This window comes from Danio aesculapii, chromosome 20 (assembly GCF_903798145.1).
Source record: "Danio aesculapii chromosome 20, fDanAes4.1, whole genome shotgun sequence".
NCBI classification, from domain to species: Eukaryota; Metazoa; Chordata; class Actinopteri; order Cypriniformes; family Danionidae; genus Danio; species Danio aesculapii.
Genome location: NC_079454.1, coordinates 1,714,536 through 1,734,533, shown reverse-complemented (window position 1 = coordinate 1,734,533; position 19,998 = coordinate 1,714,536). Strand labels below are relative to the sequence as shown.

The 19,998-nt window shown below is 37.8% G+C and overlaps 1 protein-coding gene across 2 annotated transcripts in view; it reads right to left on the bottom strand.

The window, feature by feature from the left end:
• Positions 1-19,691, bottom strand: part of cdk19 (cyclin dependent kinase 19) — a 92,091-nt gene extending 72,400 nt beyond the window's left edge. The window contains exons 1-2 of one of the 2 annotated variants that reach the window (XM_056480955.1): positions 19,445-19,691; positions 8,336-8,411 (exon numbers count right to left, since the gene is read on the bottom strand). In XM_056480955.1, the coding sequence (XP_056336930.1) occupies positions 8,336-8,411; positions 19,445-19,572 (204 nt within the window). In that variant the 5' untranslated portion in view covers positions 19,573-19,691. The remainder of the gene's footprint in view (positions 1-8,335; positions 8,412-19,444) is intronic. The other variant, XM_056480956.1, reaches the window with a different exon arrangement.
• Between the last annotated feature and the right edge of the window lie 307 nt (positions 19,692-19,998).

Below are 19,998 nucleotides of genomic sequence, written 5' to 3'. Positions count from 1 at the left end.
GAATGATTTAACTATTGACACCCTTCAAATGTTTCCTGCACGCCCATCCACTTTTAGGATTACAGCTGGTTTTGTTGGTTGCATTGCGTTTCCTGGTTCCAGTGTTTGGTTAAACCTTGTGTGCTTTGGTTCCTTCATAGTATGAACCTGTTTGTTGCTCCTTTGTTCACATCCCAGTGTATTTAAAGGAACAGTACACCCAAAAATGAAAATTCTGCCGTCATTTATTCACTCTTTACACTGTCAAAAATAAAAAGTTTAGTTAACTTAACATTTTAAAGCAACCGGCTGCAAAGAAATGTTGAGTTTATTAAGCTTCAGTGGTTGAAGTTGTGCCAAATTATTCCGTAAATTATACTTGATTTAAACCAGCCTTTTCAGTCAACTTAAAAAAATAATTTGTCACAACTTCAACAACTGAAGCTTAATAAACTCAACATTCCTTTGCAGCCGGTTGCCTTAAAATTTTAAGTTAACTCAACTTTTTATTTTTCACAGCTCAATCCTTAATCAGGGTCGAAGCAAGTAAAGAGTGGACAATGCAACACAGGCTCATTGTGAAAACGTACCCCGTATACATTTCTGGAGAGTGAGAATTATGAAGCCTGAGCTAATGAACACTATGAGGCGGTGTGACGTTTACCTCAGTGTGGATGGCTTTTCTACTGTTACGAGTTTGCCACATACGTCGTTTGAGTCTGGTGAAGAACAGCTCCACAAAGCAGGTAAAACAAAAGGCAAAAAATAAAATAAACAATTAAATAACAGGGTGAGAAGGTGGCAAGATCTGAAAATGTGCTAAAAATCAGGCGGCCGTGAGGGTTTTTCTTTTTCTGGATTTTATTTGAAAACACTATCGGTTGGGTTTAGGGAAGGTGGTGGGCGGGTCAATCGATGCTGTTGAAAACACTATCGGTTGGGTTTAGGGAAGGTGGTGGGCGGGTCAATCGGTGCTGTTGAAAACACTATCGGTTGGGTTTAAGGTAGGGGGTGGGCGGGTCAATCGGTGCTGTTGAAAACACTATCGGTTGGGTTTAGGGTAGGGGGTGGGCGGGTCAATCTGGGCTTTTGAAAACACTATCGGTTGGGTTTAGGGAAGTTGGTGGGCGGGTCAATCGGTGCTTTTGAAAACACTATCGGTTGGGTTTAGGGTAGGGGGTGGGCGGGTCAATCGGTGCTTTTGAAAACACTATCGGTTGGGTTTAGGGTAGGGGGTGGGCGGGTCAATCGGTGCTGTTGAAAACACTATCGGTTGGGTTTAGGCTAGGGAGTGGGCGGGTCAATCGGTGCTGTTAAAAACACTATCGGTTGGGTTTAGGGAAGGGGGTGGGCGGGTCAATCGGTGCTATTGAAAACACTATCGGTTGGGTTTAGGGAAGGGGGTGGGCGGGTCAATCGGTGCTTTTAAAAACTATTGGTTGGGTTTAGGGTAGGGAGTGGGCGGGTCAATCTGTGCTTTTGAAAACACTTTTGGTTGGGTTTAGGGTAGGGGGTGGGCGGGTCAATCGTTGCTTTTGAAAACACTTTTGGTTGGGTTAAGGGAAGGTGGTGGGCGGGTCAATCGGTGCTGTTGAAAACACTATCGGTTGGGTTTAGGGAAGACGGTGGGCGGGTCAATCGGTGCTTTTGAAAACACTATCGGTTGGGTTTAGGGAAGGGGGTGGGCGGGTCAATTGGAGCTTTTGAAAACACTTTTGGTTGGGTTTAGGGAAGGGGGTGGGCAGGTCAATCGGTGCTTTTGTAAACACTATCGGTTGGGTTTAGGGAAGGGAGTGGGCGGGTCAATCGGTGCTTTTGTAAACACTATCGGTTGGGTTTAGGGAAGAGGGTGGTTGGGGGCATCAGTTAGTCAGTCAGTCAGCAGCCTTCTGGATTTACGCAAGAGGAGCAGGTGTGATTGGCCCTCGTAAGAGAAATTTGAGATCTGAAAAAGCATACATTGCGGCCACTGGTGGATTTGCAAAAACAAAAACTGCAAAAAAACATAGCTCCTGGCATGTATCTTATGCTTTTAACGAATGTGTACAGGGGTGCGTATCAATAATGAGCTTGGGTTGAATAAATGATGGCAGAAATATCATTTTTGGGTGAACTGTCCCTTTAAGCCCCCAGCTCTTTCTTTTAATTGTGTTTCATCCTCGGTAAATGTGTAGACTGTTTCAATGACTGGTTTTTACAACTTCCTTTAAGTTTACTCAGGTCTGATTAGATTTTATGTCACACAGAAGTGCTGGCATCTGCAAGAAAACATTCCTGTAACACCTTAGTATAGGTTACATTAATGCTCTTAATTACTGCCTTAGTACCTGCCGATTATTAAGATAGTACCTGTTCATTAGTAGTTATCATAAAGTATGATCCTTAAACCTACCCAAAACCTAAATATTAATAAACAGATAATTAGTAGTTTATTAATCTAGTGGTGTTACATAATTGGGCGGCATGGTGGCTCAGTGGTTTGCACTGTCTCCTCACAGCAAGAAGGTCGCTGGTTCAAGCCTCAGCTGGGCCAGTTGGCATTTCCGTGTGGAGTTTGCATGTTCTCCCAGTGTTGGCGTGGGTCCGGTTTCCCCCACAGAATGTATGGGTGTTTCCCAGTACTGGGCTGCAGCTGGAAGGGTGTCCACTGTGTAAAACCTTTGCTGGAATACTTGGTGGTTCATTCCACTGTGGAGACCCCTCATAATAAGGGACTAAGGCAAAGGAGAATGAATGAATGTTACCTAAAACAATGCTGGCTTACACACGATCGATTTGGGAGGAATTAAGTTATCTTGGATTTAAGTTAACTTGTTAGTTGTTACAAATTTAAGTGGACTGAACTTAAAACAATTAAGTTGTCCAAAAAACCTCAAGCTCATATTAAATAAAACTGTTTGAACAAACAGCAAATGTCAATTTTGAGTTTACTGTGAATTGTGACCTAAACTGAAGTTTTACCACATACGGTGTAAAATGTCCCTGCTCTGTTAACCATCATTTATAGATAAGACTCACAGGAGGGCTAACAATGTGCATCTTCATAGCCAGAAAGCACAAGCATTCAGACAAAGGCATTAAATGTCACACACCAGTATGAAGCTGCTGAGCTTGAACGGAGATTGACTGGAGCTTGAAAAAGGGACATTTCAACACCCACATTCTCAAAGCGTCTGCAGCGCTATCTCAGATGTTTGTCCTCTCTGAGCTCTTATCTGGCTCTGCTTTTGTTGGTACGGCTGTGCACTGGCCTTCTCAATATATCTGGCTGATTCCCCGTCCAGTGTTTGTTTTCTCAGCATTATATCTCCAAAAAAAAACAATCACTTTTAAATGAATACCTTCCAATCTATCCAATGCGATGATGCTTATAATAATAATAATAATTATTATTATTATTATTATTATTACTGTTATTATTAATATTATTATTATTATTATTATTGTTGTTGTTATTATTATTATTATTATTATTAATGTTATTATTGATATTATTATTATTATTATTATTATTATTATTATTGTTGTTGTTATTATTATTATTATTATTATTAATGTTATTATTGATATTATTATTATTATTGTTATTATTATTATTATTAATGTTATTATTGATATTATTATTATTATTATTATTATTATTATTATTATCATTATTATTATTATTTTTAGGAACAACAAATAATAACTTGACTTCTAGTTGATCATTTGGTATCAGAAGTGTCTTATATGAAAGGTAAAGGCCTCTAGATGACTATTATTTGAGCACAATAAAATATGATCATGTCTTGATTATGAATGATTTCATTAGGACAGTAAGGTCTGACTCTGCTTAGACAAAAGTCTTGAGACTGAACCTTCAATAATGTCCAGTATAGAATATGTGCTCATGCTGCAGTGGAAACAGAATGAATATTGTGTCTGACTCCATCATGAGCTTGGAGGACTGCATCCATACATCTCTGACATGACTCAAATCACTGATTAATAAAGTCATCTGGAATGGCGAAGAAAGCCTTCTTGCAGGACTCCCAGAGTTCATCAAGAGTCTTTAGATTCATCAAGAGTCTTTGTGTTCATCTTCAACGCCTCCTCCTTCATCTTACCCCAGACATGCTCAATAACGTTCATGTCTGGTGACTGGGCTGGCCAATCCTGGAGCAGCTTGACCTTCATTGCTTTCAGGAGCTTTGATGTGGAGGCTGAAGTATGAGGAGCGCTATCCTGCTGGAGAATTGTCCCTCTCCTGTGGTTTGTAATGTAATGGGCAGCACAAATGTCTTAATACCTCAGGCTGTTGATGTTGATCATCTACTCTGCAGATCTCTCGCACGCCCCCATACTGAATGTAACCCCAAACCATGATTTATCCTTCACCAAACTTGACTGATTTCTATAAGAATATTGGTCCATGCTGGTTCCAGTAGGTCTTCTGCAGTATCTGTGATGATTGGGATGCAGATCAACAGATGATTCATGGGAAAAATCCACCTTCTGACACAATTCAAGGTATTATTTGTAGCTCTTTGTCAGGTAGTGTATGAGGTGATGAAAAAAAAAAATTAACTTTAAGCTTTGGATGTTTATATCTTCTAAATGCACATTTTGTCACACTATAGATATCCTTAAAACTAACACACTGATACTAACATCTAAAAAAGTCATTTGATTAATTGATGTTATAAATTTTTTCTCCCTTAAGTGGTTGCTTTTTCTGTTAAAGACAATATTGTGGAAAAAAGAGTAGGAAAAACAACTACTATGAAAGTCAGTGGCCAGCATTCTTCAGCATATCACCCTTTGTGACACTCAAACAGGTTTGAAATGACCTGAGGGTGAGTAAATGATGAGTAAATATTCAACTATGGGTGAACTTTCCCATCCTTAAGTAGTGGATTAAGTGCTATTACACTAATGTAAGACACAGAACGTGTATCACGGACACACTGCGGAAAAATGGAAATCCACCGACAGCAGCTTTGACCTTGTTATAGTCATATTATCATTAAAACACTTCTGACATGAGATTGTGAAGGAGTTTGACTGATTACTAACACAAACAAACAATAAACAATACATTTATCACCGGATTTATTCATTTACATTAGTTATTGAATAAAGCGATTCAATGTTAGTTCACAGTGCATCAACTGTTAACAAGCAGAATGTATGATTATAATAATGAGTCAGTAAATGTTGAACTATAGTTAATAAATGCTGTAGAAGTGTTGTTCATTCTTAGTTTGTGCCAGTAAATATACAATCACACTAATTATTGGACTAATTTAAACAGGAAGCAAACTGAAGAGATGCGGTGTGATCGAATGCAGAAATTATAATGTGTTTTCATGTTCAGGAAACAGTCTAGGCTAAACTGAACTGCTCTCTCTGAGAAAGCCACTTTTACTTACCTCAGCTTAAATGTCTTCAGTGTTCAAAGTGTTGCAAAACCAGTTTAACAAGAAACCAGGCGTTGAATTGCTGAAATATCTGTCGTTTTCTCAAATGGCCGAGACAAAACTAGACATGACCAGAACTTGCTATTTTTTTATTGACCCAGAATTGACCATTTTTGGCCAGGCTGTAAAACATATCCATAAACGTTATTTGAGATTAAATGCCCCCCCATTTATTTATGCTTTTGAATTGCATTATACTGTAGTATCCAAAACTTTTAATGTCGAAAAGTCTGAAAACGTGACGTTTGCTGTCATTTTTACAGTTTGATGTGATATATTGTTTGATTTGGGGTTGTATATTATGGTGCAAAAGCTGTTAATAAACTGTCAGTACTTCTCCTGTTATTTTACAGACATATCACTCTATATATTATTTCCTATTGATCAATATCAATAAAAGTTTCTGAGTTAAAATGCAGTGTTGAATTTCCAACATCAATAGTCGACAGAGCAGAAACAACATGATTAAAAACAAATGACAGACAAAAACTCCATGACAAAACAAATGTAAAATTCCTTGAACTTCAATGTCTTGAATAGAGCTTTTATCAATTCCCATGATAGAGAGATTTCCATGACCGTGGGAACTTCGCAAACAAAAGACTCCTCAGCTGATCATTGTGCTGGCTTTAGATTTGATTCCAGCAAACAAAGGTCTCACTAATAGAGATGTAATGGTTCAGGCATGGTTCCTTGGAGCTACTTCAAATTTTGTATTGTGAAGTCCTAGTTGGGAAACCTTGCGTTTTAAGCTCAGCCAAAGGACTTCCTTATTGTCCAGATAACTGAATGTTTGGAAAATGTATTGGTATGCTGTCTGAATAAGATCTGACGTTTTGGATACCATCATTATGAAGTTTCGTTCCTCAATTATCTGCAAGTCGTTAAATCAACGCAAAAGTAGATCAACATATTTCAATGCACTCAATGTTTTTTTTTTACTCTGAATCAGTGACCAGTTTTGTTTTGAGAGAAGTTTCAAAGATATTGGGATTCAAAGAAAATAAACATATTTTCCATCTAAGAAATAAAATACATATATGCACAGAGAAAAAAACTTTGATCTGGATTCCCATTCTGAACGAGCAAACTGACAATGCACCCCACTTTGTAAAAACACGTCTCACACACAGGATACTACTTACTAACAGGGCCGTGCACAGGGGCTTACAACAACTACTTACAACACCACCCCACCACCCCACTTAGCGTGATTCCCGCGACTGTCAACCCCCTCCTCCCCCCACTTAGCGTGGCCTGTGAGCACCTGCCCGTTTAAGAGTCTGTGCACGGCACTGCTTACTACTACATCTTAAAACAGCCAATCATTCATTTCTTTCTTTTCGGCTTAGTTATTCTTATTTTCATCATATTATTCACTGAAATATCACAATAACAGTTGGCAATTCATATATAATTAAACTATTATAATTATAATTAAACTATTGACGATCCAGGCGCAGAGTGCAAAGCGCAGGGCGCAAACACATTAAGGGCGTGCCAGAATCCACTTTTGCTATTTTAAGGATGGAAAAATCCACTTTCTGCCGTGGTGCACGGTCTAACAGGGTTGAGCTTATTCTCTTAATGAGTTATAGGTGTGTTTTGAGAAAAAAACAATCAGAGCCTCATCTCCCATTCCCTTTAAGAGCCAGTTGCGCCGCACCATAGCGTATTTGCTATTTACAAGAGCACCTACAGAGCGAGAACGAGAGATGAGCCTCCTCATTTACTTTCACTTTCACTCTCGTGGATAGGGAAACATGTTGTACACACAGATATCTACTAGCCTATACATAAGTAATTTCGTTTGTTAAGCGCAAAGATTTGCTTCAAAACTATTTCTAAATTCCAGCAAACGAATAAATGAACAATAATAATGAAGTGTGTTCAAACAACTGAGTTATATGCTAATACACATGCTATGCCCCATATGGTCTAAAACCCCACAGGTGGGCAAATCTAAGCTTGTTTTTAATTAAACAAATATAAATATGCAGATAATAAATAATCCTGCTAATAATAATAACATTATACAAAAGCAATATGTTATGAATAAACTGAAAAAGCCCCTCTGAGATGAAAAAGGCATGGACGCAGTGGTTTTTATATTTATGTAGGCTAGAAAATAATATGTTTGTAATATTTTAATCCCTAAATCCTTTTATTTTGTAAAGATATTTGTGTATTGCTGTACATCCTGTGTGTATTTAGCAATGTGTAAGCGAGACACACAACTAACACGCTCTGCGCTGGACTATAGACCTGATTTAATCTGATCTATTGAACCTCCTATTTAAGTTCCTCAAAATAGCAACGCTCCAGCAATGCGCCTCAACACACCTCCTTTTTTAGACCAGAACGCCTATGGGCACACATATGAGCGCAAATACATATGCTATTTAAAAAGCGTCGTGCAAAACGTCAAAACGACTCTTGCGCCATGCTGAAACTAGCAAACAATAATTGTGTCGCGCTTTGCGCCGGGTGTATGATAGGGCCCTTAGTCTATCCCATTATTCCCTTTATTAATCTGGGGTCGCCACAGCGGAATCCAGCATATGTTTTACACAGTGGATGCCCTTCCAGCTGCAACCAATCACTAGGAAACATCCATACAAACTCATTCACACACACACTACAGCCAATTTTAGCTTACCCAATTCATCTATAGCGCATGTGTTTAGACTGTGGGGGAAACCGGAGCACCTGGAGGAAACCTATGGAAACACGGGGAGAACATGCAAACTCCACACAGAAATGCCAAATGACCCAGCCGAGACTCAAACCAGCAACCTTCTTGCTTTGAGGCGATTGTGCTATCCACTGTGCTCCCAACAGCCAATCAGAATCAAGCATTCAACAGCCATTCAAAAGTTAGCATTGGAGTTACTCACAGCAATTTCCCTGCAGGCAGACATGGAAATACCCGTTCCTTCAATCTGTTTCAGTGCATACTCCTTCTCATCCTTCCTGTAAAACACAAGCACAGCATTACTAGATGTAAAGAAAAAGCATGACCTACTGCATGCACACTACTACAACTCATCACAACAATAAACAAAATATACAGTCAAGCTCGAAATTATTCATACCACAGATATTTCAATATAATTAGATTTAATCATGCAATTTGAGATTGATAACAATGGGGCATATGCGGAAGTATGCGGAAGGACTTTTAATTTGTCAGTAACCTGGGTTAAGCATTTCCAGTGAACTGTATACCATTACAAAATCAGCACGTTTAAGGTCTGTTTTCTATAAAAATCAGCGATCTCCGCTGCCTGAGTGATATCCGATATAAAGTGGGTCTCAGAATGTACAGGAAGCACTGCATTAAATAACATTTCCCCCCGCTATGTCTTTATAATATGAACATTTATTTTACCTCAGTATATTCAATGGAGCTTCTGCGTGAGCCTGTCGATCCTGACGGGCACGTGCGAGTAAACGGCTTTCTGTCTCGTTTTACGTTTGAGCAACTAAATGAATGCCAAAGCCTATTTAACTGATTGTATTTTAATTATATTACAACATTGATGCTGTAAAAGGTACCGTAGTCACATTAACCGTTCACCAGAAGTTCATCAGTATGGGAAGAAACACTAGCTCCGCATATATTACTATTATGAATGTCATAAATTTACCTAATATGAAACAATCACTATTTGTTTTGATCAGTTCAGCCAATTAATTAACTTATAATTATGAATGAATGAATGAATGAATGAATGAATGAATGAATGAATGAATGAATGAATGAATGAATGAATGAATGTGTGTGTATGAATGCATACACAGACACAAAACCTTGTGGTTTGCAGATTAGATTTTTCATTTATGTCAGAAATCATTAGTATATTGACTGAAAAACATCTTCCTACCATAAATATATCAAAACTTTTATTATATATTACATTTTTATTAGTAATATGCATTGCTATGAAGTTCATGTGGACAACTTTAAAGCTGATTTCTCAATAATTTGCCTTTTTAAATCCTCAGATTTCAGATTTTCAAATAATGTCTGCCAATTTATCCACTCTAAACAAACCACACAGCCAAGAAAAGCTCATTTATTCAGCTTTCAGATCATGTACACATCTCAACTTGTATACAAGTACATTTAAAGGAGACCTATTATGCAAAAATACCTTTTATAAGGGGTTTAAACACAGTTGTGTGGCAGCAGTTTGATTATATTCAGCCGCTATAATGGTAAAAATCAATTAACTTTATTGTTTATAACCAGACTTGATAGAATCAGTCTGCAGAAACACTTTGATTGACATTCTCCCTGTGTACGTGTCATCAGAGGGGGAAAGCTCCGCCCACTAGTGACCATACCGCCCTCATTAGCATAAACAGCCCCAGGTGAGAAGCAGCCCTAAGAGTTTTCACAGCTTTAAATCTGCCGATATACTGACTCATAGGCACTTGTAGCTCCGCCCTTTTCTGAAAAGAGCACAATCTCATTTGAATTTAAAGCGACAGTCACCAAAACACCACAATTAGGATCGAAACCTAAAAGGGGCTTCAAAAAGTTACAAATAAAAGTCTTTTGTCCTGAAACTTCACATACACACTGTAAGGACATCAGAGACTAATTTTATATCATTTATAAAGCAACACAATAGGTCCCCTTTAAAACTGCTTTAATGAACATCTGCATAAGTCAGTAGAATAAAGATGGCAGCATTGCAAAAAGGTGCACAAGTCATTTATGACAGGTTTTCATTAAAGTGATGGTAAGTTTGTCTGCTTGACAACATTGCATTTTATACAGTGAACCACACAGTTAAACAGTATGTGCTTGATAGATATAGAGTCCACCCTATACACGAGAACACCTCAACGTTTTCATACTTTTGATTTTGATTGTTACATAATGAACTGCACCTTCAGTAAAGCTGCTTTGGAACAATAATCATTGTCAAAACACTATAGAAGTGAACTGGAATTTAATTGCAATGTGCAAGAGTGTGTCATACAAACATGACATATGAATCAACCACTGCTGAGAGTCGTGAGTCAAACACACAGAGTCATGTTTCCTAAAAAAGGGAGTTGCATGAGACAACAATCTTATAAAAATGCTGAAGGGAGTGTAAAGTTCTCTGCTGACCATAAACATATTAAAGGCAGCTCATTTCCATAAAGACCAAATATAATTTAAAATAATATAAGCTGGTCATCGCTGATAACATCTTCAAACATGGTCAGCTGAGAACACTGGCTGCAAGTAAATACCTGCTTTGGTCTACATTTGTATGAAACTGCTGAAACGTACTTCAACATGCGTTTGACTGCGGTTTCTAGATCAAATGAACACTAGGGGGCAGTATGATGCCAATAACTTTTGTTCCTTTCCACACAAATTACATATTACTGACGAAAAAAAAGATTATTCTTATGCAATTGTTTTTTGCACATCAAATATACGCCACAAGATAACTTAATGCTGTCTGTGATTAGTAATATTTGTCTCACCTATCAATATCCACTCTTAGCTGCTGACCAAGGGTGCATCTCGTTATTAGTTTTACTTGATCTCAGTGCTGCATTTGACACCATCGACCACAATATCCTCATAGATTGCTTAAATTCTACAGGTGTCCAGGGACAGGCGTAAGTCATACTTATAACAACAGGTAAACAAGAAACATGATACAGAACAAAAAATAGTTAAATGGAAAGTAATTAATAATGACAAACCTCTAATGTAAAATCCCTGACATTTCATGACTAGGACAGAAACATAAGATTCTCAGATTTTTAATGTCTGGAAAACACCTCTAGTAATTCCCTAATATTCCTGAAATTCCAGAACCGTGATGTAAAATGTTAAACACGATGCATCACATTTAAACAAAGCCACAAGACAGAGTACACAGGGAGTATATGAAGACAAATTATCATGACCTATCAGACAGGGAACAGGTGGGGCGAACAAACCAATAATCAGAAATCAGACGGGCGGGGAACGCTTTATCAAGAAAGCACAAACAACAAAACAGCATGTGCTGACGGAAAACACAAAGGACACACCGTACCAACCTACAGCCAAATCACAGTCTGCCACAAGCAAGCAATGAACACAACTGAAGTTGCAGAACTGTGATGAAAACGCATTGCTACTGAACAGACAGACAGTGGATAATCCTAGACCACACCTTTATAAATCATACAAACAGATCACAATAGTGCTATTGAGACCATGAGGAATGCTGCCGGTTATACTCATGGTATCTGCAGATTTATATAGAGTTAAGAGTTATATTTAAGACCATTTTAATACCACACAGAATGAAATTTGAGACTAATTTATAGTATAATTTTATAGTACCGAATTTGCAAAGCAAAAGCACACAACACAACTCTTTATTATATATAGAAAGAGTAAAAAAACTCAAAACAGACTTTGAACTGACTAATAATAACTAATAATAGTAATTGGGATTGGATGAACAGCCAATTCCGCTCCCTGGCCTGCCCATTGGTGTATCTCTAGTTCTTTATTTTCTAATGTACAGCTTGACTCAACTGTCATAGGATAATATAGAGAAATCCCCACAAAATCAGCTTGTGCAAAAATATTTTTATTGAGTTCCTCCTCTTTCGTTCTGGGTGACCATTTTAGGTAGATTTCAAAATGGAAACAAAGCCTTCTTTACGGGGTCGGTCTTAAAGATATTAAACTAATTAAGGCTTTATTTTTATACTTTGGAATTCAGGACTTTTTACAGATCCGCAGACACCCTGTCACTGTTCCCCACTGAATAAATGCTGATGAAGCACATTCATATGTGACCCTCGACCATTAAATCAGTCATAATTGTCCATTTTTGGAAATCTTATTTGATTTGAACAGGACATGTTGAAAGTCTGTTCAAGTCCACCATAATGACCACCAAAATTGAGCATTTTAAGCAACAGTAGTCCTACACACAGGCCTAATATTATTATTGTTGTTTTACCATATTTTTGAGAATTAACAATAATAATAGGCTAATCATATTTACCTTTATTTTACATTTACAAAATCGTGATCTTGATTTTAAGCAAAAGAAATCGTGGTTCACATTTTTGCCAGAATCGCACAGCCCTAGTCATAAACATTAATTATAAAGTTCTATTACACAAAACAACTGGTAAAACAAAACTATATGTATTGTAAACTAAACATTTAAGGCATTTAAATACATGTTTGGTAAGCATGTTTGACACTGTTAGGGTATAAAGTGTCTTGTCAATGTAGTGGTTCCTTCATGGATCAGATTTGTACCTTTGATGAAGGAACAATATTGTATCCGCAGGTTTTAAAAACCAAAGGTAAATTTGGTTTCCCATGGTACAAATCATGTCCTTAAACGTACAAACTGCAATGGTACAAGTTTGTTTCTTTGTCTTAAGGTACAATTCTGTCCCATTAAAAGGTGCTGCCCCAGTTAATTCACAGTAAAATGATGACATCAGAATATAACTATTCCTAATTATAAAGCTGATTTATTATGTTTAAGACGTGCTAGTCATCTGTTATTGACAGCATTATTAGCCCATTTGTTTTCACTGGTAAAATCAGACATTTGTCATCATCAGATTCCTTCTTGCATAATATTCAACATTATATATAGGCTAGGGTTGTTATACTGACACAGTAAACATTTCTTTTCATGCACAACACTATGTGTTCGCTATGACTGAAAAAACATATCAAATGCTTGTTGTAATCATAACTCTAAAATGCGATGTGATCATTTAAATGTGTGCACAGGTTTCACTTTCACGTGCGGCTCATGGCTGCTGACACTGTGAGAAAAAAAACACACATGCAAATCAAACTTCCTGAACGGCTCTCAAACTATTACTCTGTGCAACAACCTTAACGTTATTTACAACTTCATTACCTGTTATTCACAGCACATATGCAGGTTCTGGTCACTTAAGTAGGCGTCGCGTTCTCAGTAGGAAACAAACAGCTGGCGGTCAGCTCACGTGTGATATCACGGCCGCGAATACATCATTACATGAAAACAGAAATGACATTTCTGAATGAATTATACCTTATAAATACAGTATGCGACACTTTTAACACCATGTGAAGGTGTCAATGTTTCTGTGAAGACTTGTGCGACTGCCTTGCTTCTCTCCTGACCTTGAAAATATAATTGACTAAATCGTAGAAAAGCTAAGAGATCGTGCGTAGGGTCGAATCGAGATCGTGATATTTTTTCGATTAATCGTGCAGCCCTACTTATGAGTTACTTTAAACATGTACTTCTAAATAACGATTCCTGTTTTAATATGGAAATTATTCATAAATCACTTTGCCTTTACGGTCATATTTATTTTCAGAGATATTGTAATAAAGGAGTTGTTCAACACTTCTGTACCTTCATTTCAGTCCAAATGCACAGCACAGTATCATAAGAGGTCTTTTCTGTACCATATAAGGTACAACTTTTACAAAGGAACATTATTTGTACCACCGTGTACCTGTGAGTGTACTAATACACTTGTGAGAATTAGCTGGCAGTTGCAGTGTAGTTGCAGTGTAACTTATAATCAACAACATGTGTTAAAGGGACCATCAAAAAAGTGATACTGATAAAAACGTGTAGAGAAATGTAAAATTTGGGCAATTTCTTTATCAATGTCTAATCGTCTTGTTTTATCCCGCCCTTTTTTGCAAACCGTACGACAGAATGTCACATGCTTAAACTCTAGTGTGACAGAGACACATCATTTCTAAGGTGGCGCTTGTCCTAGAAATCAGCTAGCAAACCACTGACCTGAACCCAACCAAGTGTTTTCAAAAGCAGACATGAGAGAAGTACACACAGATTGACCTCTTTTGTGGAAGCGAGCGGTTGTTGTTAGATCGGATATGGTTGCGGCCGGAAGTTAACGAGAATTATTTATATTGTGTATTAAATTTCCCATTTATTGTATTTTATTAACGTCTACCTTCTTCTCATTTGATGCATTTGAGCTCAATCAAATTCACTGGCAGAGCTGTGATAATCACTAAACGCTATTGGCTGTTTTTCAAAAAGGGGAGGAGCTACTCTATGCACATTTCAAAGCACTTCACTGAAGCATTTCATTCAGAGTTTCCTTTGGCTTAGTCCCTTTATTTATCAGGGGTTGCCACAGCGGAATGAACCGCCAATTTATCTGTCATATGTTTTACACAGCGGATGCCCATCCAGCTGCAACCCAGCACTATGAAACACCCATATACACATTCATTCACACACACACTCATACACTACGGCCAATTTAGTTCATCAATTCCCCTATAGCGCATGTGTTTGGACTGTTAGGAAAACCGGAGCACCCAGAGGAAACCCACGCCAACATGGAGAGAACATGCAAACACCACACAGAAATGCCAAATGACCCAGCTGGGACTCGAACCTGCAACTTTCTTGCTGTGAGGCGACAGTGCTAACCACTGAGCCACCGTGCCACCCAACCTTTAATTTGTTTTCCAGTGTGAAAATCACGCTTTATTCATTGATATCATGTCCCTGTAAATATCATTATCCTGAAAAGGAACAAAAGTTGCACAACACCATGGCATTCATCTTACGTAGAAACTGACGTCAAACATATGTTTAAGTACGTTTGAGCAGCTTCACAAAAATGCAGACAGAAACACCTGTTTAAAATGAGTGTTTTTCATAACGCAAGGTATGTTAACCATGTGTTTCTTAACCATCAAAGCCTGTTTTTCTGCTAAGACCAATCATCATGCATCACACGGTTTCTTAATGTTCAGTTATGTTAGACTGTTTCTGTTAGGTTAAAGGTGTCGAGGTCTGTGCTGAAGAGGATGGGGATGAAGACAGAGTTTAGTGTGCATATTTAGTCAAATTTGTGAGTCTTCATTCAATTATCAACTAAAAACTAGAAGAGGATTTTTCACCTGATATCTAAAATTAACATTACTTTTGCGCAACATTTGGGCGAGATTCCATATAAAGTGATTTTAAATGGATCATTCACCGAAAAACGCACATTTACTCACTGTTTACTCTCCCTCGAGTAGTCTCAAACCTTTACAAGTTTCTTTTTTTGTTAAACACTAAAGCAGATACTTTGAAGAAAGTAAAAACTTGTAGCCATTGTAGGAAAACAAATAGTAAATCAATGATTTCCAGCTTTCTTAAAAGGTTTCAGATATCATAATGTCAAATTTAAGACTTTTAAGACCGTTATGTATTAAATTTAAGACCTCACAATATCAAAAATATGCACACACATAAAGAGAAAATGCCAAATTAAAATAAATGTATTCAAATTGAACAGTACTAAAGACAGGTTAGATGCAGCATCGAACTACAGGAAAAACAAACAAACAAACAAACATCTTAAGGCTGATTTATACTTTGGCCTGGCGCCGCATTGTGCACCTCACAAAACGGACGAGGCTTTTATACTTGACGCGATTGCCAATGAGATATTCTTTTAAACGTCAGGAGTCGGTCAAAAGAAACCCACTGTAAAGTCAGACGGATAAACAGAGAAGTAGGAAGTTTCCGGAACTACGTCATATCATTAACATCATTGAAGATTTTTAAACTAATTGTTTTTTATTATTTTTATGATTATACAGATTTTTATAACCATTCAATATTTAATAAAACAAACTTTGCTGCATCACTTGCTTTTGTTCATATCTCAGTTCTACCTATTAAAGTTAAATATTAATGACAACAGAACATGGGTCGCTCTACAGTTATGTTTTTTTATTATGGCAAGAATAAAAGCACAATAATAATAAGTACACACTAAAAATACTGACGTTATTTTAATTTTATTTTGCCCACTCTACAATTCACACATCACTGTCTGGCTAGTTTCTGTCCTCTACTTATAAGCTAAAAAGGCAATAATGGTCCAACATTCCTGACCATTATCACCAGTAAAGCCTAGAAACAGGGCATCAGTATATTGCAATATCAAATTTTCATTTCCAGTAATCAGAGAAATAATTGGTTATTTAATTTCAGTTTGTAACTATTAAATTGTTTTATATTTAATATTGTAATATATACATCAGTGTGAAACCTGTGAATGGTGGAAAAACCATTCTGTAATATTAAAACCCCCTGGGTCTCCACTTTTGCATGGCCTCTTTTTGTTTTAACAAACTCATCCCTCAGGTTTTTCCAAACTTTAACAAAATCTTTCCTCCTTCCACACGGCTGTTGCAATTATAGGCAAGAATTATTGGTCATCTGGTTCTCCCTATGATCACGCATTGACGGATGATTAAGATGTGTGACAGTCGTACCTGTTTCAGACAAAATCTCTTCAAAGTGTTTCATATTCAACTCAAATCAAACGCAGCGCCGTGCGAACTGTTCACTCGAGTCTCAAAAAATGTCGTGAGCTCCGCCAGCCGAAATCATATCACACTCACCCAAAGCGAACCTCTGGAAACACAGTGATGACGCCACATATGCCGCACACACTGAGTTCAATAACAGAAAGCTGATTGGCTGTTGCATGTTGGGCTCATTTGTAGTTGTAATACCGCAAATTACATTTGGACAAGTGAAATAAAGAACGACAACACCACGAAAACCAAGCAACATCAACAAAAAAGAATTTAAATGAGCATTAGATGTAGCGTTACATAGACATCGGAAAAATAAGACCTGTGCAGGAACATTTAACACCTAGAACAGTGAATTTAAGACTTTTTAAGACCTAAAATTGAGATTTTTTTAATTTAAGACTTTTTTAAGACCCAGAGGAAACCCTGTTTCTTTAAAATATCTTCTTTAGGTGTTCATAAGTGTTCCCTCATAAAGGTTTTGAACCAGTGTGAGTAAACGATGATGATGAACTTTCATTTTTCTGTGAACTTTAAGCTGCCAAGTAAGTTTGAATAAATAAAAAATTGATCTGGCTTGCTAACAAGCAGAGAAGATACACTCATTTATTATATTTCGATATACAGGCCTTACACTTAACATGACTAGAAAAACATTGTGCACTAACATACTAAATCTGACCACAATGGGCTATACCTGCATAGCATGTGTTTATAGCCACTGATTTATGTCCGGTGAACCATTGTAAACTTCAGGAGGATCCTTTTACATCATTGGTAATGTTATTTAATTCAGATATAATCAGTTAAACAGACTTACTTAATAATACTACTAATATTAATAATAATAATAATAATACTAATACTTCAGCATTCATTTAATTGTTCAAGCATAAAGCGAAAGATCGTTTAAACACAAGCGCTGTCAGGAGCAGCAGGCGAGCGCTGAAACTCCGTTGAAAGTACTGTAGTAAAATACATTTCCATATTTTAAAGACATGATGCAGAGCAATGGAGTTTAATGCAGTGCTTCTCGTCTGGTGTGAACCCCACTTTATATCGCATCTCAGTCAGGCAGTGAAAATCACTCATTTTTAAAGACCCCAGATGTTAAATGTGGTGAGCTTATAATTGCACGACAGGAAGCTTAGTTTACAGGAAGCGCCTGAGCTGGCTTACTGAAGCCTAAAAAATCCTGATACACATACAGTATATCATTCAAAGACATTTCAGAGACATGCTGAATAAAGGCCAGTTCATACTTCTGTGTTGACAGTGAGACAGATCCAGCCTCCCCACAACCCTACACTTGGACCGGCTGATTTAACTGATGGATGGAAGCAGTGTTTGCCATATAAACCCTTCAGATAACATGTTCACTTAAAAATGTTCGTTCTTGAACAGCAGAGAGAGAAGCAGAGAGATGTGGACGGAAATACTCGCACACATGATGGCATTCGAGATGCCAAACGGCTCGTCTTATATGTAGTAAACAAAGAAGGTTGGCTATTCTCGGTTACAGATGAAGCGAATGCGTTTGAAATGCTTTCACAAGAAGATGATTAAAATTGTTGTTTTTTTTATGTTAGCATCAGTATGTTAGCATTAAGAATATCTATAAGCTAGTGTGCTCCAAAACAGTGACATAATTCAGGTCTGGAGGAAATAAACACCCGAAGCTTGTAGTTTCTCACTGCCACCTGAATGGATTAAGGATTTTTTTTGACATCACCTCATACTTCAGTTTCTCATCAAACTTTCTGACCAATCAAATGCTCTCTGACATGCCCCGCCCCCTTCAAGATGCTTCTCATTTACTTTCTGTTTAATGCGCTTCAAAGAATAAAAAAATGGAGACTGGCTTCTTCTGAGACACGTGTTGACATTTTCATTCCTGTTTTGAACATGCTGCTATGCTTTAAATTTAAAGCGACAGTCACCAAAACAGCACGATTTGGATCAAAGCCTAAAATTGGCAGATTTAAAGAGTTATAAAACATTATTAGTGTAGTATTTTGCGCTGATACTTCACACACACACACACTAGAGACACCAGAGACTTATTTTAGCTTGTATAAAGTGCCATAAGAGGACCCCTTTATTGAGCACACGTTGATTCCTGTATAACTATCAGCACACACACATTGCATGCACGTGAACTCAGATCTACGTGCTCCATGAACTCCAGCAGGCAAGAACTTGTGCACTTATAAAGACGTGAGCAGCTGTTTTTAGGGAAGCTCGTGCATAAATGAGTGGGTCAATTCGTGCACAGGTAGCCTCTGAATTCCTGCACATGTAAACATGACATCTTCACATCCGAGCACACAACTCACAGTGCGCACACACACACACACACACACACACACATACACACAGTGGACTTCAAACGCATGCAACTTCTGGACACGGGAACTGATTTGCAGTGAACTCCTGCACACAAGAGTGAAACATGCATCACGCTGGCTGGTTTGGGGGTGGACCGTTTGAAGTGCGTCCATGAAAACAAAAACAATCACACACACACACACACACACACACGCAGGCTACAGATAACAGCGCAATTCCCCCGACACATATGAAGCTCCTGCACACCCGGAGACAGCAAAAGCGCGTGCAGTGAGTGAAACGCGTCAATCAAACGCGTGTCTCTTACCCGTCTTTACGCTTCGCTTTATAAACATGCCCGTATGTGCCGCGACCCACTTTACAACCTTCATATTCAAACAGATCTTCCACTCTCTCCCTCTCGGCGGCGAGCTTCGTTTTGAAGTCGTAGTCCATTTTAACCCATAAATATTTCTTAATTTACAATAAAATAAAATATTAATTATTACATGCATTAATTAAATGATCCGATCGTTTTTATTACCCCACCATTTCCTTGTTTGGGATTTTGGTCGGCTCCGCTTAACGGTCACGTGCTCGGTGACGTATTTTATTGTGGCGGGCTGCCTTGTGGGAAGCGTAGTGCTCTTTGATGGAGCGCCAGCTTTAGTTGACGGCGGCAGGACATCTGAAAAACTACAACGAACTAATTCTCCTTTCGTCTTTAAATTCTGATTCAAAACTAACATTTCTGAATGTTAGCGCATGGAGTGTTTGCACAATGTCTCATGTTATGAAAAAAAGCTCCTAGCAACTAAACATAATTAATAAAATGTGACCAAACCCTTTTTATTTTCTTTTTAAAAGAGAGTCCTGGATAAA